General features: G+C 60.7%; 2 protein-coding genes across 15 annotated transcripts in view; one reads left to right on the forward strand and one right to left on the reverse strand.

Moving 5' to 3' along the window:
• Window positions 1-25,073, forward strand: part of PC (pyruvate carboxylase) — a 235,843-nt gene extending 210,770 nt beyond the window's left edge. For all 14 annotated transcript variants that reach the window (XM_039547629.1, XM_039547632.1, XM_039547631.1 and 11 more), the window contains 11 exons: window positions 17,141-17,285; window positions 17,817-17,906; window positions 18,920-19,141; window positions 19,443-19,599; window positions 19,885-20,125; window positions 20,467-20,716; window positions 21,019-21,263; window positions 21,422-21,601; window positions 21,801-22,052; window positions 22,520-22,660; window positions 22,783-25,073. In XM_039547629.1, coding sequence (XP_039403563.1) covers window positions 17,141-17,285; window positions 17,817-17,906; window positions 18,920-19,141; window positions 19,443-19,599; window positions 19,885-20,125; window positions 20,467-20,716; window positions 21,019-21,263; window positions 21,422-21,601; window positions 21,801-22,052; window positions 22,520-22,660; window positions 22,783-23,031 — 2,172 coding nt within the window. In that variant the 3' untranslated portion in view covers window positions 23,032-25,073. The remainder of the gene's footprint in view (window positions 1-17,140; window positions 17,286-17,816; window positions 17,907-18,919; window positions 19,142-19,442; window positions 19,600-19,884; window positions 20,126-20,466; window positions 20,717-21,018; window positions 21,264-21,421; window positions 21,602-21,800; window positions 22,053-22,519; window positions 22,661-22,782) is intronic.
• Window positions 354-9,946, reverse strand: LRFN4 (leucine rich repeat and fibronectin type III domain containing 4). Its single transcript, XM_039547640.1, has 3 exons — window positions 9,890-9,946; window positions 4,141-5,539; window positions 354-1,789 (listed from the first exon to the last, which is right to left on the reverse strand). The coding sequence occupies exons 2-3, from the start codon at window positions 5,517-5,519 to the stop codon at window positions 1,087-1,089; spliced, it is 2,082 nt and encodes a 693-aa protein (XP_039403574.1). The 5' UTR covers window positions 5,520-5,539; window positions 9,890-9,946; the 3' UTR covers window positions 354-1,086.
• Window positions 25,074-25,709: the final 636 nt, after the last annotated feature.

Below are 25,709 nucleotides of genomic sequence, written 5' to 3' on the forward strand. Positions count from 1 at the left end.
GGGCTGTTTATCCAGGGATCCCTCGCCCAGTGCTCACAAACCTATCTCAGCTGCTCTCCGTCCATTACCAGACCTCGAACCCTCAAGGACTCAGGTTTATTTATTTATTTAGGCAAATGATTTTAAAAACAAAACCAAAACATAAAATACTTGGTAGTGATTCCCTGTCCAGTCTGGCGCTGATTTCCCATCCAGCGCCCCAGCCCAGTACCAATTCCCCATCCAGGTGCACCCTCTGCAATCCAGTTTTTATTCTCCTTCGGGCCCCCTCTCCAATCCAGGGCCCATCACCATCTCCAATCCGGAGCCCATCCCCCATCCGGGCCCCTCTCCTATCCAGGGCCCATCCCCCATCCGGGCCCCTCTCCTATCCAGGGCCCATCCCCCATTCGGGCCCCTCTCCAATCCAGAGCCTACTCCTTGTCCAGGCACCCCCTCTCGAATCTGGGGCCCATTCCCTGTAAAGGACCCTCCCTTCTCCATTCTAGTACCAGTCTCCCATCCAAGCCCACCCTCTCTGACCTGGTACTGATTGCCTGTCCAGGCCCCCCTTCTCTGATCCAGTACCGATCTCCTCCCCCCCTTTTCCAATCTGTGTGTCTCACACCATGTGCATCAAGGTGGGGGTGCCAGCAGGAAGAGCTGGGGGGTTCCAGACATTCCCAGCCTCAGATGTCAAGTCAAACCAGGTCCGATGGCAAAACCCAAACCCACCCCCAGCCATGTGGGGTTCTGTGTCTGGCCAACTGGGCACTCTCCCTGGGGAAAATCCAGTGTCAGAAGGAGTGCTGCTGTGCTGGCCCTGGCCTGGTGGTGTCAGACCTGGGGTCACCGCGTCAGATTGGGGTCACCGCATTGGCTCAAGTGTCGCCAGGTCGGATCAAGGTTTGCCACGTTGGCTGGAGTGTCGCCGGCTCAGAGAGGTGGCTCCCGGGGTGGTTTGCGCATTGCCATGTCCAGTCAGCTGTCACCACATCCAATGGAGTGTCACCGTGTCAGCTCTGAGGCCCTCCTCGCCCGGCTCAGCTGTCCCCTCCCCGGCGTTCAGCCCGCTGCTCCAGTGCGGTGCACTCCCGCCCGCCTGGGTCATACCACGCTCTCCTCCAGCTCCTCCGCGCTGGCGAAAGCCCCGCCCCGCGTGCCCTCCCCCTCAGCCGCGCAGCTGGCCAGCATCCCGTGCACGGACTGGCTGCGCTTGGTCCACATGATGCTCAGCCGCTTGGCATAACCATAGCAGGCGCTGGTGGAGATCTCCCCCATGTCCAACGAGCAGCTCCGCTTGGCTTTGGAGGTCCCCAGCTCCGGCGGGTCCCCCTGGCCTGCCACCACCCCCTCTGCCGTCCTGCGCTGTGGTGCCTCCTGCCGAGCGGGCTTGCCCCTCGCCCTCCGGCGCTGCGCCTTCGGCCCCCGCCCCCGCTGCGGCAGCATCCCGTTGGGCACCCCCGGCTGCCCGCCGTTGGTCTGCGAGTACATGTTGGAGACTTTGGGCATGCCAGAGTGGGCGCTGCCACAGATCTTATACTTCACCATCATGACCACCGTGAAAACCAGCAGGGTCACCACAATAATGCCCCCCACAATGACCGTCAGAGTGCCCCCCAGGAAGTGGGCGTGGAGCGAGTGGCAGTCTGGGTACGCCTCCTGCGTGGAGAACTGGGCACAGCCCAGCAGGCGCGTGGCAGCCAGAGAGGTGGCTGTGTCATCGAAGATGGCCAGGACGCACAGATTGTAGTCCACGCCTGGGACCAGGTGCTTCAGCACGAAGTGGTGGCTGCTGGCCGGGATGATCCTGAAAGAGAGAGATTTTAGGGAGCAGAAAGGACCACTCTGAGCAGCCCCGCTGATCCCCCAGGCTGGGGAATCTCCCAGCCGTGCCTGCATCCAGCCCCAGATCTGCGGCTCATAAGACCGAGGACTGGAAGGAGCCTCCTGGTCTCTGAGTCCGGTCTCTGCTATGGCAGCCAACCCAACCCCTGCATAGAATCCCAGTCAGAAATGTATCCAGCCCCCTCTTCAAACGAGTGGGGTGTTCTCCCCCCGCCCCCCGCTCCTCCTGGGACGCTGCTCTAGACCCTCTCTACTCTGTTGGGCAAAAATCTTCTCAGCTCCAGTCTCAGTTGATTCCCAGCCAGTTTGTCCCCATTTGTTCTTGTGCCAACACTGTCCTGTAGCTTCAGTAGATCTTCTCCCTCCCTGAGGTTAACTCCCCAGGGTGTATTTTCAGAGAGCACATCCCCTCTCAGCCTTCGCCCGGCCAGGCTAAACAAACCCAGCTCTTTCTGTCTCCTCTCGTAAGATCAGTTCTCCTCTCCCCTGATCAGCCTGGGAGCCCTTCTCTGCACCGGGCCAGTTTGATTCATCTTTCGAGAACATGGGTGACGAGAACTGCACATGGTGTTCCCACTGAGCTGTTCCCAGTGCCTTGTCCCATGGCATTAATGCTTCCCTACCTCAACTGAAATCACTCGCCTAAGCCAGCCTAGGATCGCCTTGGTGTTCATGGTGGCTCACGGTCATCCTGTGATCAACCAACACATTCAGGTCTTTCTCCTGCTCTGTCGTTTCTGGCCAAGCAAGTGTGTCAGGGGCCCTCGCCCAGGCAGCTTCAACAACAGGCCTCAAGTGACTTGTGATTTGAGGGGGTGCACACCGAGACCCCCCAAAGGGTTTCCAAACATTGCTCAGTACCTACCACCGACACTCAGGACCCTTTAAGGTGTTTCGAGGTGGGCCCCCCAGAATCATTCATAAGAACACCTAGTTCTTATCCAGCATTTTCCATCCCTGGAGCTCAAACACTTTGCAAAGGACTGAGGCACTGGGGGTGGTCACTGGCCAGGGTCAGTCAGTGGCCAAGCCAAGAATACAATACAATACAAGTCCAGTGATGGAACCAACAGGCCCCACTGCCTCTGGAGTGCAGACCCCACCTCACTTTTGAAGAGGGGACTTAAATTCCTAAGGCATGTAGATGCTTTGGAAAAGCCTTCCGGTGCTGGGGAATCCACCCATCCTGAGTCAGCTGTTCCAGTCATTAATCCCCCTCCTTGGTACAAATGTGGCCTCATTTCTAGCCTCAGTTTGTCAAGTTTCAGCTCCCAGCCACTGGGTCTTGATCTGCCTTTGGTGGCTGGTTGAAGAGCCCTCTGCCCTCCAAAGTCTCCTCCCCCCCATAGGGGCTTCCAGACCTGGAGTGAGTCACCTCTACATACAAAATAGGGGAAGAGCTTACTGTCTAAATAGGCAACGAGTGAGAGGGGGAAACTGAGGCACAGAGAAGGGTGCTGTGGTAGAATCCAGGAGTCCTGGCTCCCAGTCCCCTGCCCTAACCACTAGTCCACACTCCCCTCCCCCAGCAGTTCTGAACCCAGGTTCCCTACATCTGGACCCACCCCCAGCATTGCTGCCCTTTTTTTGCCCCCACCCCCATATGTCTAGCCCCTACTCGCATCTCTAGCCTGAACTTTAATAGTCTCAGCCTAAACCACTGGGATGGCATGGCCTCCTCCACCCCCGACCCCCATCATCTGGCTCCCAATGGACTTGCCGTTGCCACTCCAACAAGCTCCTGGGGCTGATTTAGCCTCCTCTGGGTTGGGGCATGGGGGCTGTTTATACAGGGATCCCTCGCCCAGCACTGAGATGCAGCCACCTCTGGGTTGGGGCACAGAGCTATTCGTACAGGAGGCCCTGGCAGCTGCCTCTGGGCTTGGACACAGCACTCAGAACCCGGGCAGGATTAGCAGCTGTGTGCCACATGAGCAGAGAGACTAATTCCCAGCTAAGCCCTCAGAACAACCCCAGGGCTGCTCTAACCATAAGCTTCCCACAGGCGTGCCCATAATGCAGTGTGGCCCAGCCATGCCCCCTGCACTGCAGAATACCCATGATGCTGTGTACTGTGGCCACTCCCCATGTTAGAGGAAATCCATGATGCCATGTGTTCCAGGCACACCCTCTTCCCTGGAGAATGCCCATAATGCAATGCACTGCAGCCACACACCCCTACTCAAGACTCTCAGTGGTCCGGTGATGTGGCTGGGGCATGACCCAGCATGCTTCCTCTTCCGGAGCCTCCTGTGCCATAGCATCCATCCCCACCCACTCCCCCAATCTCATCTGTGCTGCGGTGTCCCCTACCTGTAGATCAGGGTGTCATCCACGGTGCAGTTGTACTGGATCTGGTACATCCAGGCAGTGTGGGCCGACTTGTCTACAGCCCAGCGCACCAAGGCTGAGTCAGCTGTCACATCGGATACCTCCACGCTCCTCTCGTCCACCCCCAAGTCGGTGGTGTTGGCCGCTGTCTTGGTGGCAATGTCAGAGGAGCCCGGGTCGTGGCGTGGCACCGGGCCGCTGCTCCCGTTGCCCCGATGGGGCAAAGGGATAATCTTGAGGTCCACCAGGGCTGTGGACTCACCCGCTGCATTGATGGCGATGCAGGTGTAGGAGCCGTCGTCCCGGACTGTGGTTACCAGCACATCTAAGGTGCCATTGCGGAAGGAAATGGTCCGGGAGGAATTGGAGATGATCTTGTCATCCGGTGACACCCAGTGGATCACTGGCTCGGGGTCCCCGATGGCGCGGCACTTCAGGGTGGCCCGCTGGCCCTCCAGCACCCATAGCTTGTGCGTGTGGCGGGTGATGAGGGGCGGCTCGCAGGTGAACTCCTCCTCAGGCACCGACCAGAAGTAGCGGCCGGCCACATGGGGCGGCGAGGCACACGTCTCCATGTCGTCCTCCCGGGCCAGCCGCCGCAGCCACAGCAGCTCACAGTTGCAATGTAGGGGGTTGCCCCCAAAGCTCAGCACGATGGTGGCAGTGTAGGGGGTGGGACTGATGACGCCCATCTGGGAGCGGGCGAAGAGCGGGTCCGGGGGCAGGGTGTACAACCGGTTGGAGGTCATGTCCAAGCGGGACAGCTTGTAGAGCTCGGAGAACGTGCCTTCCATGATGGAGTCGATGAGGTTGTGGTCCAGGTTGAGGGTGTGCAGGTAGAGCATGCCTCGGATGCCCTCCCAGGGGACATGACGCAGGTTGTTGTAGGACAGGTCCAGGTCCTCCAGCGTTAGCAGGAAGTCATCAAAGGCGGCAGCCGAGATGCTCACCAGCTGGTTGTTGTTGAGGATGAGGTGCTGCAGGTTGAGCATCCCACGCAGGGCCTCCTCGCCGATCTCCATCAGCCGGTTGCTGTCCAGGTGCAGGGAACGCAGGCTCTCCAGGTCGCCAAAGGCGAAGGGACGGATGCTGTCGATGGTGTTGCGGGACAGGGTCAAGTCCACCAGGCCGCTCATGTTGAGGAAGTCCTGGGGCTCCAGCACGCGGATGTAGTTGTCGGCCAGGCGCAGCTCCACTGTGCGCCGGTCAATGTTGTCTGGGATGAAGAGCAGGCCCTTGTTGGCACACAGGGTGCTCAGTGACTCAGAGAGGTTCTGGCACACACAGTGGAAGGGGCAGGAGGCAGCCCAGGACATCAGGGTCCCTGCCATCAGAAGCAACACCAGCGGCAGGCAAGCCATGGCTGGTGAGTGGGCAGTGCCTGGGAGGAGAGGGGATCAGAGAATGGAGTGAGCCAAGAGCAGGGTCATGGGGAAAGGGTGGTCTAGGGGTATAGGCAGCTTGGGGCATGGGGCTACACCCCTCATACCATAGCCCCGCCCTGTATGTGAGCCCCACCTCCATGCCATAGCCACACCCCTGCACTGTAGCCCCAACTCCATACCACATCCACCCCCGGCATCAGGGCTCCACACCAGGCGGTACCCTCAGCATCAGATACCTGCCTGCCACATCGTGGCCACACCCCTCCTCTATAGCCCCACCCCCACACCATAGCCACACCCCTTCTCCAGGGCTGTACCCCCTGCACCATAATCCTGCTCCAGACACTGTCTATAGCCCAACCTCCACATACCATGGCCCCCTCCTGCACTGCAGCCCCACCCCCTATGGCCCCCAACCCTGCACTGTAGCTCCTCTCACAAACAGTGGGCCCACCCAGGGACGGCTCTAGGGATTTTGCCGCCCCAAGCACGGCAGGCAGGCTGCCTCCGAGAAGTCCTCCGAAGCCGTGGGACCAGTGGACCCTCCGCAGACAAGCCACCAATGGCAGCCTGCCTGCCGCCCTCGCGGCACCGGCAGAGCGCCCCCCGCGGCTTGCCACCCCAAGCATGCGCTTGGCGTGCTGGGGCCTGGAGCCACCCCTGGCCCACCCCTGCAGTGTGGCCTGGCCCCATTTATAGTGACAGCTGCACAGAGAGGATGGGTTGCCAGCAGGCCCTCTAGTAACTGGGGTATGGCTGCTCAGGTTGGGCAGAACTGACAGGACTCCCAGAGCAGTGGGGCTGGGAGGGAACACCCCACTGAGATGCCCAGGTCTGCTCCCCTGTCTTGGAGCCACCGGCTCAGGCTATCTGCAGACTCAGGCAGGTATGGCTGGGTCAGCTACACCTGGGTTTTGTTTTCCAATGTTTCTCCCCAACCACAAGGATGAGAAATGGAAACTTCAGTTCTAGTACAGTCCCGTGACTCCAGGAGCTGAGGCTCTAGGACATGCCTAGGAACTAATCCAGGGCCTGTGGTCTCTGTTGTGGCCTATAGAGCCCTGTGGTTCTGTTCTCTGTGCTCGGAGGGGAGTGAGCTCTGGTGGCTTAGAGCAGGAGGAGCTGGGAATCATCAGCGCTGAGTTCTGTCCCAGACCTGGGAGTGGAGGGGGTCTCCCCCACTGCTGGGAACCCTTCCCCACCGCTAGCCTGCACTTCCCATGCCAGCCATCTCCCCCACAGCTTGGATCCCCCCCAGATTCCCCCCTCTAGCCTGTGCTCCCCACGTCACCTCCTTCCCTCACTGACAGGGTCCCTCCCCAGTCCCCCTGGCCTGTGTTCTCTATGCCACTCACCTTTCCCCTCCATAATCCTGCTGCCCCCACCACCACCCAGTGCCGCAGACAGGGAACCAGCCAGGTCGATAGTTCAGCCACTGAATTTTTAAAGAGCTACCTGGTTCCTACATCCGTCCCAGAGCCCAGCATCCTCCCCACTGGACACGCTGCTGCATTAGCTTCCCCCCCCCCCCCCCGCCGCCCCGCCCCCGGCAATTGGGAGGGGTGAAGAGAGATGAGGGCTGAAGGGGATGAACTGGTTTTCTGGACAGCAGATATGGCTGCTATTCCTGAAGGGAGCCAGAAATCTTGGCTCCCAGCATTCCCCCCACCCCCTCTAGCCACTAGACAGACACTACTCCCCTCCCAGATCTGGGGATAGAAGCCAGGAGTCCTAACAGGCCGTGGCCCAAAGCACTTACATTCTACGTAGGGTGGTTAGATCGGGGGGCTGGGAGTCAGCTTTGGGAGGGGCAGTGGGGTGTAGGGGGGTAACACAGAGGTGATTGGGAGCCCACCAGCACTCCATTTCCTGTGCAACACCCTTTCCTGTCTGAAGGGTAGTGCCAAGGGGAGTTATTGATTTAATAAGCGCCAGCATTCAGGTTGCCCTGATAATGTCAGTGACATTGGCACGATTGGCAGTGGTGGGGGGGTCAGGCAGGATCATCTTTCTCCAGGGCCCTGGTGCGTGGATGGAGTTGCTCCAGGCTGCTTGGCTAGCTATGGCTGGGGGGGTTTAGGATGCAGCAGTTTGCAGGGAGAACAGTCTCTGAGCTGCCTCAGAGGGACATGAAGAGCTCTGTGTAGCTTAAAAGCTTCTCTCTCCCCAACAGAAGCTGATCCAATAAAAGACGTTACCTCACCCACCTTGTCTTTTTAGAGGGATCATGTCAGGGCTTCAGATAACCACTGGGTAAAACAGAAATAGCCATTTTCCCTCCCCTCCCCCTTTCTCTGAGCACCCCTCCCATCCCTCCACTTTCTGCCAACTCCACACGCCCCCCCCCCATGCCCCTGCATATGCCCCCAGAAACAGATCTCTCAAGTAATCAAAGTGGAGTTCCTACTACAGATGCTGGGAAAGGAGCGGGTTGGGGGTCAGGACTCCTGAGCTTCCTCCCCAGCTCTGGGAGGGAGTGTGGTGTAGCTCTAAGAACGGGAGACTGGGAGTCAGGACTCCTGGGTCCCTCCATTTCACTCAGCTCCAACAATGAAAGAGACTAGTCAGTTTCTCTTTGCATTTCTAGTCAATTTCGCTCTTGCCTATGGCCCTGGCTGGATCATGGAGGCTGCAAGGGGAAGGGCCGGATAAACATATTCATAATCCTGTTTCCAGTGCATCTGAAGAAAGGCAGGGAAGAGATTTCTGGCAGTGTTTGTATTGTGTTTAAGGGGAAATCTGTGGCAAAAGAGACCTGAAAGCGTGTCTAAGGGGCACCCCCATGAAGAGAATTATTGGTGTCAAAGCAGCCACACAGGTGTCACTCCAGAATTTGCTGGGCCGGCAGATCCCTGAGTAATTCCCAAAGCAGGAGTGAGAATTACTCTCCCCATTTTGCTAAGGGGAAACTGAGGCACAGAGCGACAAAGGGACATGCCCAAGGTCAGTAGCAGAGCCGGGAATAGAACCCAGGAGTCCCAAATCCTAACCTGATTTTGTTCCAAGCGCTAGTCCCAGCTCTAGGAGGGGGAGTAGGTTCTAGTGGTTAGAGCAGGGAGGGCTGGGAGACAGGACTCCTCGATTCTATTTGCCCCAGATCCCTCATGGCCCTTCCAAAGGGAGGCACAGTTGTCACCTTCTTTGCTCTCCCGATGGTACATAAGCTCAGGCAGAGCCAGCAGAAGCATTAGGGGTGGGGAGCTGTACCTGTGCCCAGGTCAGAGGGCTCAAAGACAGACTGGAGGGCTGGCTGGGAGAATCTACCTAGGGAGCAGGCTTTCAGATGGAGTCTAGTGGGTCTGAGTTTGGCAACCAGGACTCCTGGGTTCTATTCCTGGCTCTGAGAATGAGGGAAGGCAAGAAACACTTGCTCTGTCTGTGCCTATTTATTTCTGGGGGGCCTGTGGGTGTGGAGTAGCTGGGGTTTTGGTGTGTGCTCATGGCTCTGCACATGTTGCCAGGTGCACCCTTCTGAGTGTCTGCACGCTTATCTGGGTGCACTTACGTATGTGTGTAGGCGTGGACACAATTTGTGTGTGCAAGCCATTGGGGGAGAGTGGTGTGTCTGCCATGTCTCCCCCAGGCACCCACTGCTCTGTGCCGAACTGCCCCTCCCGGTGGTGGGTGGGTGGGTGAGGGGAGCTGTGCCCAGCTCTGCTGGGGTTGGGGTGTCGTTCTTTGGAAGGATGGGGTCACTACAACCAGCTGCCCCCATTCCTGGTGGCCTCTGACTGGGACAGGCGGCAGGAAGATAGCAGGTCACTGCTTCCTTCCACCCCCCTCAGAACCCTTCCCCCATACCCAGCCCACCCACAGCCCCGGTCCTTAGCCAGGAAGGGGCCAGCAGCCCAGAGATTGGGAGTGGATCTCTGCTATTCCTCCCCTCCCCTGCACACACCCCTCTGGTGCCCTTCAACCAGAGCTTTGACAGTTACTGAGACACATTCAGCCCCCCAGCTCCTGCCTTGCTCCCCCAGCGCCCCAGTCTCCAGCTGCCCAGCTCCTGCCTAGCTCCCCCATCGCCCCCTCCAGCCCCCTATTCCCTGCCTAGCTTCCCTCCTGCTCCCTCGCAGCCCCTCTGCAGACCCCAAGGTTTCCCTCCAGCTCGGATGCAGCCCCTCCAGGTTCCTCCAGTCCAGCCCGCAGCCACTCAGCCCTCCAGGCCTTTCAGCTCCGCTCTGGTCCCCATGTCCCTGATTCACCCCTCCCTCAGCCCCGTTTCAGGCCCCCACACGCCCTCCCCAAGCTCTGATCAAGACCCCCTCTGCTCCCCATCTCCGATCCAGCTCCCCCTCCCCAGACGCCTCCCCCCCCCCCGCCCCATGCGCAGCGGCCGATGCTTTTACCTTGCGCTCTGTCTCTAGGGGGGGCGACGTCTCCCGTCTCCGGGCCCCCCACCCGCGCCCTGGCTCATCCCCGGGACTGCGATTCCCCCACGCCGCCTCCGCGCGTCCTTGCGGGCTGCTCACGCCCGGGGACCGGGGTCACCCCGGCCGAAGGGGCCCCCCATCCCAGCCGTCCCCCTGCCCCGGGGGGCCAACAGGCCTCTCTATGCCCCAGCGGCTCCTCTCCGCTGCGGCGCGGCTCAACTTGTGCCTGGCTGGCGGTGGCATGAACGGGGATACGCGTGTGCGGCTAGATCCGAGCGCCCTCCACGCTAGCAGCCCCCTGCAGCACCAGCACAGACACCCCCCACACCTCCCGCATCGCCGGACGCCTGGGTTCTCTCCGCCGGCGGCGTGGGGGGTGCAATCGATATTGTCCAATCCGGTTATATATCCGAGGGGGGGCGGGCATGTACACTCTGGGGGCACCCCCTGGTCCCCCCGGACGCCTGGGTTCTATCCACCTGAGGTGCAATCCGCGTTGTCCAGTCCAGTTATAGCTCCAGGCAGGGGGTTACATACACTCCCTAGGGCACCCCCCTCCGCTCCCCGGACGCCTGGGTTCTGTCCCCCGTCAAAGGGGGAGGGGTGCAATCCAGTATCCGGGCGAGGGCTAGATCCACGCTGGGTGACTCGCCGGACGCCTGGGTTCTATCCGCCGGGGGTTGGGTGCAGTCTGTGCTAATGAAGTTATACATCCGGGAAGGGGGGATGGTCACCCCCAGCACTGAGCCTCCGGACGCCTGGGTTCTATCCACGGGGGGTCATCGTGTATAACGTCCGCTGACATCTCCAGGCAGTGGGTACGCAGCCTCCCGGATGCCTGGGTCCCGTCCGCTGTAACATTCAGGGGTGCGATAGCTCGGTCCCAGGCAGGGGACAGCACACCCCCCCCTTCCCCGTCTCTGTCTCCCGGACTCCTGGGTTCTATTCCAAACCCGCCACACGCCCGGGTTCTATCCCCTGGCCCATCCCCTCCCCACATCCGCGTTCTCTGCCCGCCTCGGATCCGATTCTGGGGCGCACGGCTCCGCTGGGAGTGGAGGGGTACCGGCTGCCCCCCCCAGCCTGGCGCCGAGCCCCCCGCAGACAGCGGGAGGTGGGAACCGCGCGCGCCCCCCGGTCCCTGCCCGGGCGCCGGAGCTGTGCCGCGGGGTGGGGGATGGGAGAGCTGCGCGGAGCCCGCGGCCGCGAAGATCCTGCCTCCTCCCCGCGCGGCGCCGGCTTTGCCCTTCCCGGCTGGGGAGTGTCGTGCATGGTCCCTCTGCACCGTGCGGCGGGGGTCTGGCAGCTGAGGGGAGGGGCAAGGCTGGGGGGATGGTGCCTGGTTCTTTTCCAGCAGGATGGGGGGGGGATCAGCGGGGGGGAAAGGGGACCGGGAGCTGGTGGGAGAGGGCAGGTGGGGGTGAGCTGGCTCATGCGTGGGCCACATACACCAGGATGGGGAGGTGGCAGCTGGGGGTAAGAGTGAGAGGAGGGGGGGAGGGGGGTTGGCAGCTGGAGCTAAAGGGGAGAGGAGGCTGGTGCAAGGTCCCCTTTCACTGGGGAGGGGGCAGGGGATGATGCACGGTCACCGTACACCAGGAGGGGGTCAGAAGGGGGGGCAAGGCTGGCAGCTGGAGCTGGGGGAAGAGGGGGATGGGGAAGTGGAGACTGGTGCAGGTCCCCATATATCAGGATGGGGTGGGGGGGTTCAGCTCAATTTTGGGGGGGTGCATGGTCCTTTTTCGCCAGGTGGGGGGATTAGGGGGCTGGTGCCTGGTCTCAACTGCAGGTAGGGAGTGGAGTCTAATGGTTAGAGCAGGGACAAAGGGAATCAGAATCACACTTCCAATCACAAAAACAGAACCCAGGAGTCCTGGCTCCCAGCCCCTTCTAGTCTAACTACAAGACCTCCCTCCCCTCTCAGAGCTGGCAATGGAAGCCTGATTCCTAGCCGTGCTGTGCTCTAACCACTAGACCTTACCGCCCCCTTCCAATGCCCTGTAATGCCCGGCTGTTTGCAGCCGCCTCAATCCCCAGCACAGGGAGCTGGGATTTCCCTCGAGGTCTGTAGCTTCCTGACTCCTGTCACAATTCACATTTCTAAGGCTGGAGTTTATGTGCTGCAGAGCCCAGGGGACCAGAGAGCCCAGCAGTTCTGTGCTATGGACAAACTTCACAACTGCCCACTGCAGCACTGAGGAGCATTGGCAGAGCCTGGTGGGGGGACAAGCCCAGGGCAGGGCATTGGCAGAGCTGGGGGGGGGACAAGCCCAGGGCAAGGCATTGGCAGAGCTGGGGGGGGGACCAGCCCAGGGCAGGGCATTGGCAGAGCTGGGGGGGGACAAGCCCAGGGCAGGGCATTGGCAGAGCCTGAGGTGGGGACAAGCCCAGGGCAGGGCATTGGCAGAGCTGGGGGGGGACAAGCCCAGGGCAGGGCATTGGCAGAGCGGGGGGGGGGACAAGCCCAGGGCAGGGCATTGGCAGAGCTGGGGGGACAAGCCCACCGCAGGGCATGGGCAGAGCTGGGGTGGGGACAAGCCCAGGGCAGGGCATTGCCAGAGCAGGGGGGGGGACAACCCCACCCCAGGGCATTGGCAGAGCTGGGGGGGGACAAGCCCAGGGCAGGGCATTGGCAGAGCTGGGGGGACAAGCCCAGGGCAGGGCATTGGCAGAGCTGAGGGGACAAGCCCAGGGCAGGGCATTGGCAGAGCCTGAGGGGGGGGGGACAAGCCCAGGGCAGGGCATTGGCAGAGCCTGGCGGGGGGACAAGCCCAGGGCAGGGCATTGGCAGAGCTGGGGGGGGAACAAGCCCAGGGCAGGGCATTGGCAGAGCCTGAGTGGGGGGGACAAGCCCAGGGCAGGGCATTGGCAGAGCTGGGGGGGGACAAGCCCAGGGCAGGGCATTGGCAGAGCCTGGCGGGGGGACAAGCCCAGGGCAGGGCATTGGCAGAGCTGGGGGGGGGGGACAAGCCCAGGGCAGGGCACTGCAGTTTAGGACTGAGGGGAACCGTAGAGCTGTGTAGAGGAAGGTGCTCTCTGCCAGCCCCCCCCAGTGAGTGCTGGCTTATGCCAGCTGGGGCTCTGAGTCTTTCTCCTCTCTGCCAGATGCTGAACAGATGTTCACTTAGGCGAACAGGGGCCAGGTTAAGCCTGTGTGTGATGGGATTTATGGCAGGGGGGGCGATGAGGGGGTTTCTGTTTAAGAGGTTTAGGATTGGGTTAGATCAGGGGTAGGAAACCTATGGCACGGGTGCCGAAGGCGGCACGCGAGCTGATTTTCAGTGGCACTCACACTGCCCGGGGCCTGGCCACCGGTCTGGGGGCCTCTGCATTTTAATTTAATTTTAAATGAAACTTCTTAAACATTTTAAAAACCTTATTTACTTTACATACAACGGTAGTTTAGTTATATATTATAGACTTAGGGCAAGAGACCGTCTAAAAACGTTAACATGTATGACCGGCACGCGAAACCGTAAATTAGAGTGACTAAATGAAGACTCGGCACAGGACTTCTGAAAGGTTGCTGACCCTGCGTTAGATGATAGTGTGGGGAGGGGGACACATCACTGCCCCCTACTGAGCAGAAATGCAATTGCTCAAACTTACAGGAGTTGGATCTAGTGGTTAGAGCAGTAGTGACGCAAAGTTAGGATTCCCAGGTTCTAGCCCCAGCTCTGGGAGGGGAGGAGAGTCTAATGGTTAGAGTGGGGGGGGGAGGCTGGGAGCTAGGACTCCTGGGTTCCATCCCCAGCTCTGGGGGCTGGTAGTCAGTATCTGCAAGAGGAGGGCTCAGAGCCCCATCGCTGAGGGACATTCACTCCTAGAGCTCGGGGGACCTGATTGAAGGGTACAGCCCTACCAGGGGGTGAGGAATTAGATGGGAACTGAGGGGGTAGCTCCCTCTCTGAAACCTCCTTCACCCAAGAGCCTCCTGCTCCAAGGCCCTTCTCCCTGCACCTAGCTTATGTTCTTCCTTCATTAGCTGCTGAGCGCCCTGATGGATTAATTAATGAGGAAATGCAGCAAGAGTAGAGGGTGGGAAGGAACTTAGCTTAGACTGCGCCCACTGTGGGACTGGCTGGGTAAGGGGGGGGTCAGGAAATTGGGTATAGGCCTTTCCCCGTAGGGAGCCCTGGCTATGATGCAGCCCCAGGGCAGAGGGAGAGGCTAGCTGGGAGGGCAGGGAATGGGGACGGATCCCGGTATAAACAGCCCCCACACCCTCAATGCTTTGATCCCTTTTGCCTTTCTAACCCAGCTTCACCCCTCTAAGCCCCCCTGTGCTTCCGTGAGGCACAGCCTCCTGCTACCCCCCCACCAAGCGCTCTGGGGAAGCTGATCTAGGGCTAGGATTACCCGCCGGGCCCACTCTGGGGCTGCTAATGAGCCATTAGTGGGATACAGAATCTCACCCAGGAGCCCTGGGTTTGGCACCTCCTTAACTGACTGGCCAGGGAGGTGATTAACCAGAATCGGGGAAGGGACTGATGTCTGGCGGTTGGAGTGGGGGAGCAGGGTTCCTGGTTCTAGCTCCATCTCTGGGAGGGGAGTGGGGTCTGGTGGGTTGGAGGGAGCGGGGGCTGAGAATCCAGGTCTCCTGGGGCCTATCCCCTGCTCTAGGAGGGAAATGGGTCTCTTGGGGGGGTCTGGGACTTTGGACTCCTGGGCTCTCTCCCTACCTCCCAGCAGCTCATAGTGCAGCAGGTATTATCTGAAGTGTGTATTCGCTGTCCTGCTGCCCTCTGCTGGAGTGAATCAGCCCTGCTCTGTGTATGCGACAGAACCCAGCTCTGCTTTTTCGCCTTGGGTTTCTTTTGAGTTAATGGTTTTTCCATCTCCCCGTTTAAAAACCACAGCAAGGTTGCCCTGAAGGCTGCCAGGTGTGTAGTGAGTCAGGGCCAGAGCTGGGCCAGCGCCCAGGAGGCCGGTCTCCTGGAAATGAGGTGGTGGGTAAGGTAGCAGCAGAGGCCCCTCTGTGGGCAGCAGTGGGGGAGACCAGCTGCAGACAGCATCATTTGGGCCTTAACACAAGAGTGAACAGAAGAAGGGCAGCATCTCTTGATGCAGGCAGAGGAGCGGGCAAGCGGGTACTAAAGGAGGGCACAGGATGGAGGGTGCAGCGCCCATATACCCATCCCTGGGTGATGGCACTGGGCAGGGCAATTGGTTCTCAGCAGGATAATTATCCCTCATGAAGGCCTTGCCCCCGGCCCTGGGATCAGGAGCCCTTTAGCTTCTCAGCGTGCAGTGCCAGGTGCCAGGATCGCTGGCCATGGCCAGAGGGGGCAGTTTAAGGGCCTCAGCAGCATATTAAATAACGGAGTTGCTCGCAGGTCAGGTCAGGGTCACCATGGCACAGTGGGAAATGGAGGTGCAGGGCGGGGACAAGGCGGGCTCAGGGTCATGCAGCAGAGATTGGGATGGAACCCAGGAGTCCTAGTTCCCACCCTCACTCAGCCATTAGACCCTACTTCTCTTGCAGAGCTGGGGAACCCAGGTGTCCTGATCCCATTCCCTAACCGCATCCCCTGCACTAGCGCACTAGACCTCCCCTCCCTTCCAAGAGCTGGGGATAGAACCTCAGTTTCCCCTTCTTTGTAAGGGTGTGTGTGAGAGAGGCACTGCCCTCTGCTGGCTAGATATGGTCCTGCATCTTTTACTGGTTCCAGCCTATGCTGTGGTTGTGTAGCTGTGAGAGCCAGAGCGCTTTCACCTTGACCTCAAGGCTAGGCTCCTGGGGAGTCTAGCATGCCCTGCCCCAGTGTTTATGGGGCTGGAGATCCCAGTGTAGCTGCTGACCCCTGAGCCCCACTCTGCAATACCCACACCCCCCTTGCACCGCTGCTACCCCCCTGTGCTCTGCCCTTCCCCAAGCAGCAACTGTCCATCCAGCCCATGAGACACAGTCCAGCTCCCCAGAGTCTAATCCCTCTTGACAGCTCTGACAACGCTCAGGGGGGCTCAGCTTACTCCAGCCTTTCCCTTCCAGCAGCCAGTCCCCATTCTCCCCCTTCAATGCACAAGCATGAGCCTGGTAGCTGCCCCTCCCCATCCCTTGGACACAAGCAGCTGGACAGCTGTGCTGCTGGGAATAGAACCCAGGCATCCTGACTTCCATCCTCTCCCCCCAATCTAACCATTAGACACCACTCCTCTCCCAGGGCCAGGGACAGAACCAAGGAGTCCTGGTTCCCTTCCTCTTCTCCCCCCATATTTCTAACCACTAACCTCCCAGAGCAGAGGAGAGAACCCAGGAGTCCTGGCTCTCAGCACCCTCTGCTCTAACCCACCAGACCATGCTACCATTGTCACATCTTGTACTAGATGGGCCTCCATCTGTCATTAGATCTGTTAGTATTTGCAGCGCCATGAGAGCTGATTGGCTAGGAGCAGGGAGAACTGAATTCAATCATAAAATCATAGGACTGGAAGGGACCTCGAGAGGTCATCTAATCCAGTCCCCTGCACTCAGGGCAGGACTAAGTATTATCTAGACCATCCCTGACAGGTGTTTGTCTAACCTACTCTTAAAAATCTCCAATGATGGAGATTCCACAACCTCCCTAGGCAATTTATTCCAGTGCTTAACCACTGACAGTTAGGAAGTTTTTCCTAATGTCCAACTAAACCTCCCTTGCTGCAGTTTAAGCCCATTGCTGCTTGTCCTATCCTCAGAGGTTAAGGAGAACAATCTTTCTGCCCCCCCCCTCCTTGTAACAACCTTTTACGTATTTGATTCAAAGGGAGTAAGAGGCTTTAATAACCAGCTACACAGGCGTTACTTCTCCTCTGGAGCGCCTCTCTTGGTGTACATCACCCTGGCAGCAGGCCAGGACATAATCCCTTTGGGGAAGGAAGGCGGCTGACTCAGTAGCACTTGGGGCAGCTGGCAGCAATCAGCTCAGGCTCCCTACAGACTCAGGCAGCAGCACTGTGTCAGTAACAATCGGGGCAACTCCCTCCCTCTCGGAGCCTCAGGCCTGGTCTGCACCTAAAATGTAGCTCAACCTCGGTGGGGGAGGGGGTGACAAAATTCACACCCTGGGGAAAGGTAGTGAAGCCAACCAAAGCCCCAGCATAGATAGCGCTAGGTCTCATCTTCTCCATCCTAGCATCCAGCTCTGGGCCCGGGCTTGCTGGGGCCAGGAGGGGAAGGGTTAATGCCTGGATTTAACCCACAGGATGCCAGAGCCATGCTGATAGCCTGTTACTGTTTGTTCCCAGACCAACATCCCCTTCCTGCAAAACGTGCTGAGCAATGACCAGTTCCTGCGGGGCACGGTGGACACACAGTTCATCGACGAGAACCCTGAGCTCTTCAATCTGCGCCCGGGCCAGAACAGGGCCCAGAAGCTGCTACATTATCTGGGTACGGGCCCCAAGCTGGGACTACACTCAGGCCAATGGGTGGGATCCCCAGCCAGACCCGAGCAGGGTCCCTTTCCAGTACTGCGGGGTCAGGCCCAAGGCATGGGGTCCCCGGCTGGTACCACAGGGCCATGGGTGGGATCCCCGGCTGGTACCATGAGGTCCGGCCCCCAACCGGCACTGTGGGGTAGGCCCAGAAGGCAGGAGCCGCCCAGAAGGCAGGGTCCTTAGCTGGTGCTGTGGGTTAGGGCCATCTGTGGGGTGCCCATCCAGTACTGCGGGCTTGGCCCCAAGGGGCGGAGTCCCCATCCAGTACCACGGGGCAGGGCCATGGGTACGATGTCCATCCCGTACCGCGGCGTCAGGCTCAGGGCTGGGATCACCGGCTGGTTCTGTAGCATAAGGGCCATGGGTGGGCTCCCTGGCTGGTATTGTGGGGTGGGCCCCGGGTCGGGATCCCCAGCTGGTACGGCGGGAGGCGGGAGACGTGTTCCATGCGCTGTGCTCTCTAACTCTGACATTCTCTCTCCAGGCCACGTGATGGTCAACGGCCCCATCACGCCCATCCCTGTCAAGGCCCGCCCATCCCCCATTGATCCCGTGGTGCCCACGGTGCCTTTGGGTGAGTCCCCTCCTCTCCTGCCCCACCCCCAGCACCTCCCACCCGTTGGGTCTGCTGCCCACAGGGCCCCACCCCCACACGATGGCCCCATCCCATCCCATTCCCCATGGATGGAGTAAGGGGGAGCAGGATGCCTGGGTTCCCTGTGCCACGTGCCCTCCCTTCTGCCCTTGTGGCTGGACTCCACTTCCTCCCCCGCTCCCAGGAGTCAGGGCCTTTCTCTGCCCTGTTCTTCCCTTCGGAGGGCAGTGGGATCTAGTGGGTTGGCAGAGGGAGGGCTGGGAATCAGCACTCCCAGTTCGGTGGCTGCCTGCCCCATTTGCCGGGCTGCCCGGCAAAGCATTAGCTGTGCTGTATTCTCCTCCAGGCTGCTCCCTGGCCCGGGGAGGGAGCACTTAGGGGTCTATCAGCTCAAAACGGATTTACCAGGCTGCTCGGGAGAACCTTAATGAGATGTAAGCCCCCGTTGTTCATTCTCTTAATGCCTGGTTCAGGCTGAGGATTAGCAGCCGACAAAGAAATAAACGGCGATAATAACCCGACGTGGCTGCCATCCTGGCTAATTAAAGCCAGCCCTGCGCATCGGGCACACGCGCTGGGAACCTCAGGCCCACGGCTCAGCTGTCCGATCCGTCTCACGGAGCTGGTCCCAGACTAGCTGGAGTCAGAAAAGATTTACCAGGCGTCAGCCCCACAGAGCACGTCATATACAGGGATCCCCGTCCCGGTGCTGAGATGCAGCCGCCTCTGGGGTGGGGTGTGGTGCAAGGGCTGTTTATACAGGGACCCCTCTCCTGGTGCCCTCTAGCATGACGCTGGGGTCAGTCGCTGACTGTGAGTAAGGAAGAGCCCCCCCATTGCATCCCCACCCCACTCCTTGCAGCACAGCGCCCCCTAGCGCCAGCTGTTCTGAGTGTAAGTAATGGCACCCTGGGAGGCTGCAGGGAGCAGTGTGTGTGTTGGGGGGTCTCTCTGCAACCCCACAGCAATGGAATCCGCCCCCCACTTTTCAGGTGACCCCCCTACTGGCTTCCGAGATATCCTGCTCCGGGAGGGTCCCCAGGGCTTTGCCAAGGCCGTGCGGCAGCACCGTGGGCTGCTGCTCATGGACACGACTTTCCGGGATGCTCACCAGTCCCTGCTGGCCACCCGCGTCCGCACACACGACCTCAAGAAGATCTCGCCCTTCGTGGCCCACAACTTCAACAACCTCTTCAGCATTGAGAACTGGGGAGGTGAGAGCAGGACACGGGGCCTTTCCCCTCCGGGGGCCCCTGGCTCCGATCCAGCCCTAGGGCAGGGGGACTGGTTGGCTCCAGGGGACAGCAGGGAATGGACATGGGGCCTTTCCCCTCTAGGGGGCACTGGTTCTGATCCAGCCCCAGGGTGGGGAACTGGCTGTCCCCGGGGGGGGTGGGGAATGGGACTTTCCCACCATGGGATTGGGGTGGCGGGCAGGGCTGAGGGGAGAACTTGTGGGTAACACCGGGGGTGGGGGCAGGTGACACCTACTCACCTCTCTGCCCCGCCCCCCAGGTGCCACATTTGACGTCGCCATGCGTTTCCTGTACGAGTGCCCGTGGCAGCGGCTGCAGGAGCTCCGTGAGCTTATCCCCAACATCCCCTTCCAGATGCTGCTGCGGGGGGCCAACGCCGTGGGGTACACCAACTACCCCGACAACTCCGTCTTCAAGTGAGCCAGCGGGGTGGGCCGACAGGGCATCAGCCAGGCTGGGCGGGGGGCTCAAGCCTGGGATAGCAGAGAGCCGTGGGGTAGGATTGAGGGTCAGGGCTTCAGACCCCCCAGGGGAGGGGGTGAGAAAAGGGGGTGGGATTCCAGAGTCGCCTGGCTGACTCACCCTGATGCCAGACTTGTGGGGTTGGTCAGCAGGGATAACTCTACGTGGAAGGGCCTGGCACCCAGTCCCCATGGGGATCCTTCTCCCCCAGGACTCACCGGGTGACCCTGGTCCCGCAGGTTCTGTGAAGTGGCAAAGGAGAACGGCATGGACATCTTCCGGGTCTTCGATTCCCTCAATTACCTGCCCAACATGCTGCTGGGAATGGAGGCAGCGGGGCAAGCCGGGGGGGTGGTAGAGGCTGCAATCTCCTACACAGGAGACGTGGCCGACCCCACCCGCACCAAATACACCCTGGAATACTACGTCCAGCTGGCCGAGGAACTGGTGAAAGCTGGGACGCACATCCTCTGCATCAAGGTACCTAGGGGAGCCCAGGACTGGGGTAGCTGGGGGGTGGGGGCACTGGCAGCAGAGCCTGGGGGGGACCCATAACCCAGGACATCATGGACTGAGATGCCAGCCTTTGGGGGGCATCATGGCACGGGGAAGGGTGTCCGGAGCTCGCTCGCCCTGCCTTACTTGCCTCTCTATCCCCTCCTGCCCCAGCCTTCCCCCTCCACTCCCACAGCGCCTGCCCACATCTCTGCCCCCCCCACACACACCTGGTTTCCCCTGCACCTTCCCTGCTCCCTACCCCGTTCACCCCTCCCCCTGTTCCTGCCCCCCACGCCTACGCTCAGCCCTCTCCTCCCTTGCAGGACATGGCTGGGCTGCTGAAGCCGCGCGCCTCGGAGCTGCTGGTGGGGGCGCTGCGCCAGCGCTTCCCCGAGACGCCCATCCACATCCACACCCACGACACCTCCGGGGCGGGCGTGGCCTCCATGCTAGCCTGCGCCGCCGGCGGCGCTGACATCGTCGATGTGGCCGTGGACGCCATGTCCGGCATGACCTCGCAGCCCAGCATGGGTGCCTTGGTAGCCTGCACCCGGGGCACCAGCCAGGACACAGGTACTAGCCGCAGAAGCCAGGGCCCCTGGGCTCTACGCCTGGCTCTGGGAGGGGAAGGGGATCTAGTGCTTAGAGCAGGGAGGGCGCAGAGTCAGACAAGGCATCTGCCCCAGTCCAGTCTAAGAACATCATGAGATGGGCTAGGCCAAAGCGCCAGGGTGATGCATGGCCCAGCTCTGCCCCCATGCTCTGTGGAGCCCAGATCTCAGGGTGGTGGATAGTCCCAGAGCCCCGCCAGGGTGGGCCAAGTCCGACCCCTGCAGCCCGGACGAGCCCCATCTCCTCCCTCTCCCCTGCCTCAGGCATCCAGATGGAGAAGGTGTTTGACTACAGCGAGTACTGGGAGATGGCGCGGGGCCTGTATGCCGCCTTCGACTGCACGGCCACCATGAAGTCGGGCAACGCTGACGTGTATGAGAACGAGATCCCGGGCGGGCAGTACACCAACCTGCACTTCCAGGCCCACAGCATGGGGCTGGGCAACAAGTTCAAGCAGGTCAAGAAGGCCTACGTCGAAGCCAACAAGCTGCTGGGGGATCTCATCAAGGTCAGAGCCGCCCACAGTCCTGTAGAGCCGCCCGGGGGCCTGGCTGGCTCGGGAGGGTGGGGAATGGGACATGGGGCTTTTCCCCTCTAGGGGGCGCCAGTTCCGACCAGCCCCAGGACAGGGGCCTGCCCGCACTGACCTGTCTCCCGCCCGTGCAGGTGACGCCGTCATCGAAGATCGTGGGGGACCTGGCGCAGTTCATGGTGCAGAACAACCTGTCGCGGCAGGAGGTGGAGGCCATGGCAGACGAGCTCTCCTTCCCGCTCTCCGTGGTGGAGTTCCTGCAGGGCTACATCGGGATCCCCTACGGGGGCTTCCCTGAGCCCTTCCGCTCCAAGGTGGGGCTGGGCAATGGGTGGGGTGGGGCTGCAGGGGAATCCCAGGCACGTGGGCGGGGGGCAGGGCTAGATCAGGTTCCTCTGCTGGGACCTCCCTGAGCCCTTTCACTACAAGGTGAGCCATAGGGGGAGTATCCCCTTCCCTGGGCTCCCATTGCTCCAGCCCAGCCTGCATGGAATCCTGACGCTCTCCCCCCAGGTGCTGAAGGACCTGCCCCGCATCGAGGGGCGCCCGGGGGCCTCGCTGCCCGCCCTGGACTTCCAGCAGCTGGAGAAGGAGCTGCGCACGCGGCACCAGGAGGAGGAGATCACCCCCGAGGACGTGCTCTCGGCCGCCATGTACCCCAAGGTGTTCGACGAGTTCAAGGAGTTCACGGCCACCTTTGGCCCCGTTGAGTGCCTCAACACCCGCCTCTTCCTGGAGGGACCCAAGATCGCCGAGGAGTTTGAGGTGTGCGAGTTAGGGTGGGAGAGACCAGAGCGGGTGGGGAGACCTGCACCCTGGGCTGTCCGGGGAGACATAAGGCTCTGGGGGCGCTGGTTGGACCTGGGAGTAGGAGCCAGGGGAGCCTGAGGAGAAGTTTGAAGCAGGATGGTTGGGGATTGTGGGGTGTAGGGTTAAGGGAGACTATCAAGCCCTATGTTTGGGGGACCTTGGGATCAGTGGGACACTGGGAGGAGTTCCAGGTGGGGTGGCTCCCCATTCTCAGAGTGATCAGCTCAGGCTCTCTGCAGATTCAGGAAACATCACCATGTCAGTTACACTCAAGGCAGCGCCCCTCCCCAAGAGTGATTGACTCCCAACTCTCTGCAGGTTCAGGAAGCCCTGGGGGCCTCACCACACTCTGTCTCCCCCGGGGGCCTCACCACACTCTGTCTCCCCCTGGGGGCCTCACCACACTCTGTCTCCCCCTGCAGGTGGAGCTGGAACGTGGAAAGACCCTGCACATCAAAGCCCTCGCGCTGGGAGACCTGAACCGGGCTGGCCAACGTGAGGTCTTCTTCGAACTCAATGGGCAGCTGCGCTCCATCCTGGTCAAGGACACACAAGCCATGAAGGTGCCAAGGGGGAAGAGCCTCTGGGTCTGATGTTGCGGGCTGGGCACACGGGTCTGGCCCGATCTAAGGCCTTGTTGCGTGAGATGTGTTGACTGACCTTGTCTCTCTGCCCCGCCCGCCAGGAGATGCATTTCCACCCCAAGGCGCTGAAGGACATCAAGGGCCAGATTGGGGCCCCCATGCCCGGCAAGGTCATCGACATCAAGGTGGAGGAGGGGGCAAAGGTCGACAAGGGGCAGCCCCTGTGTGTGCTCAGCGCTATGAAGATGGAGACCGTGGTCAACTCCCCTGTGGCCGGCACCGTCAAAAAGATCTACGTCAAACCGGACATGAACCTAGAGGGGGATGACCTCATCCTGGAAATCGAATAGGCCCCGCCTCCTCCCCCGCTGCATTCTGCTTCCCCTCCCCCATCCCGGACAGAGACCTGCCCCCCAATGTGTCGGATGCAGCCGGCACACTGTCACTTTAAGGGCATGCCACGCCCACTTTTAACCCTTTGCTTGCAGGAGAGGCACCAGCTTCTTTCTCTCCCCCCACCCAGTCCTGCAATCCCCATGGGAGTCCTGCTTAGCCAGAGTTAGGCACCTGGGGGAAGTGCAGTTCCTTCCACCGCCATCTGGGGAGCCTGTGGCTCATGCAGCCTGGTGTGCAATTCCTTCTGCCGCCACCAGGGGGTGTCTGTGCACCTGTCATGGATTGACAGGGCTGTGTTCCGCCCTACACAGTCTTTTGGCTGTGACCCCGTTGGTGTGCCAGACCCACACTTTCCCCAGGCACCCATGAGGCCTCAGCAACTCCAGGACTGGGTCTTTGGGTGCCAGCCCCCCAGTTCCCCCTGTGAGCTCCAGCCAGTCCAGCTGCGACCAGACTGCCATGGAGACTCTCCCTTCTCCAGGAGCGACGCGCCCAGGGAGGATCTGCAGCAAGGCCGGGCAGCCTGGCCAGGCCGAGGGAGCATTGATTAGTCACCTGGGATCCTGCATCGCAGGGTCCTTGGGCCAGAGCCTGTGTTGGTGGGAGCTAGGACCCCAGCATGTCCTGCTGCCCTGAGACCCTGTTTTGCTCTCTGTCCCGGCTGCTCACCCCTGTTCTCCCTTTGTTTCCGGCTCCAGGTCTTTGGCCTCTGCCTCCCTGCAGAGTGCTGGAGGGAGTCCCTGCTCTCAGCTGCCATTGGCTGTGCAGGGTCCCGTGGGCCCATTGGCAGGCCCTTGCCAATGCAGGGCCTTCCATTTGTGTGTCTGTTGCAGTCCGGACCGGTTCCAGCCCAGGCAGCAGACATGGCAGAGCCCTTCCCTTAGCTCCTGAGCCCATGGACGCAATCAGCTCGTTCCCCCCAGAGGGCAGCGATGCAACGTGGCCAGTCCGGAGTCACCCAGATAGTTCATAACTCTACAAAGAAGCCCCACGTGTGTGTCAGCATCATGCATCCTAGGGGGTGCAGTTCCCTCTACCTCCACCAGAGGGCATCTGATCTCAGAGGCTAAGCATTGCTGGGGCGGTGCTGTCCCCTCCCATCCCACTTACTCTGCTGCCAATTGCATTATACCCATCAACAGCCAGGAAGCGCTGCCCCATCCAGTCCAGTTACCCCCCTGCACCATGTGGGGTGCTGTCCCCCTCTGCCTCCAGCCCAGGTACCCCCCAACTCTGGGGGGCACCTTCCCCACAGGCTGCCACTGCTTTCTATACCCCCCAATAGCTGCTGTCCCCCCACCCCCAGCTCAACCATGACTCCTTTCTCCCACCAGAGCTCCTGGGTCCTGCCCCCAGCTGCGGGGACGAGGGGCTCCTTTCCCCTTCCATGCTGTCTCAGGGGACCCCTCAGCTGAGGGGGCTCCTCTTGCTGCTTGAACCCTGGGCTAGTCTAACGCGCAATCAGGTTTATTTTCTATTGTCTTAACTGTCAATCCCTGCCCCCAAATACGTATGCCCCTCCCCCCTTCAGAGCAGGGGGGGACTCAGGGGTATCACCAGCCATGGATTGCCCCCACCCCTGCTCCCGGCGACCCCAAGCCTCGTGTCAATCTGGATGGGGCATTCCGTGGGGGCACCGCACGGAGAGGTGGTGAGAGGGGGCACCCAGTGGGTAGCGACCAAAGCAATCATGCTGTGTTTTAGGGGGGAGGGGTGTCAGATGTTTACAGGGTTGTTTGCCCAGAGATGGGGGAGGGGGTGAGATCCCTTCCCCCCCTGCCTGAGGGCACGGGAACAAACCTCACATCGGTGAGGACAGTCTGCGGTGCAGGAGCTGCCAAGCGGGATTCCGTTAGGGCCCCTCCCCAGCGCCCCATTGGGCTGGAAGGGTCAAGGCCGTTTTGGGAAGGACTCAGTGACTCGGGGTCCTTGAGGGGCCGGCCCCAGCTGGGCAATAAAACTCATCTCACTAACCGCTCACTGCTGGCCTGGCTGAGTTTGTGACAAGACCAGAGAATTGGGGGCAGCCTGCCCCCTGCTGGAGAAACGCCAAACTGTCGCTGGTGTGGCTGCCTGTGTGTGGGGAGCACTGGCTGCGGGGTGCACCCAGCTCAGCCGAAGCCCATCAGTCCCAACCAGCAGCCTTTTGTTGGGCAGAGCTAAGGGGCACCAGCAGAGCTGGGCGGGGGGGGGGGGGAGTGTCCATGGCTGGCATAGCAGGGACAGCGGGTGCAGATGGCGCAGCATCGCTCTCCCTTTGGCTCCAGCCTCCATGTTCAAAATTCACACCCTCCCAGCGGAAAGGAAAATCGTGGCTTACAAGTAGCTGCTATGCAAATAGAACGTGCTGCTGTCAGCTCAGGAAGCCTAGCGAGCTAGGGTGAGATTACATGGAATCGGGGGTGGGTGGGAATGAGTCATGGGGTCTTTCCCCTCTGGGGGGGATGGCTCTGAGCTGGTGGTGGTGGCTGATTTAGGGAGGGCAGGGGATTGAATACAGGGCGCTGTCCCCCAGACAGACCCTGTGGGTACCTGCAGACCAACTGGTACCTACATCCTCCAGGCAGCACTGCTGACACCGACCAGACGGAGGCTCCCTTCACCCCGCACACCAACCGACTGGCACAAAGTC

Source organism: Mauremys reevesii, linkage group 7 (genome assembly GCF_016161935.1).
Source record: "Mauremys reevesii isolate NIE-2019 linkage group 7, ASM1616193v1, whole genome shotgun sequence".
NCBI lineage: Eukaryota > Metazoa > Chordata > Testudines > Geoemydidae > Mauremys > Mauremys reevesii.

What these genes read in the sequence shown, in the direction of transcription:
- LRFN4 (XM_039547640.1), bottom strand. Translation starts at nt 5,519, where the DNA reads ATGGCTTGCCTGCCGCTGGTGTTGCTTCTGATGGCAGGGACCCTGATG. An exon ending in GATGACACCCTGATCTACAG is followed by an intron (nt 1,790 to 4,140) that starts GTAGGGGACACC and finishes TCTCTCTTTCAG; the next exon opens with GATCATCCCGGCCAGCAGCC.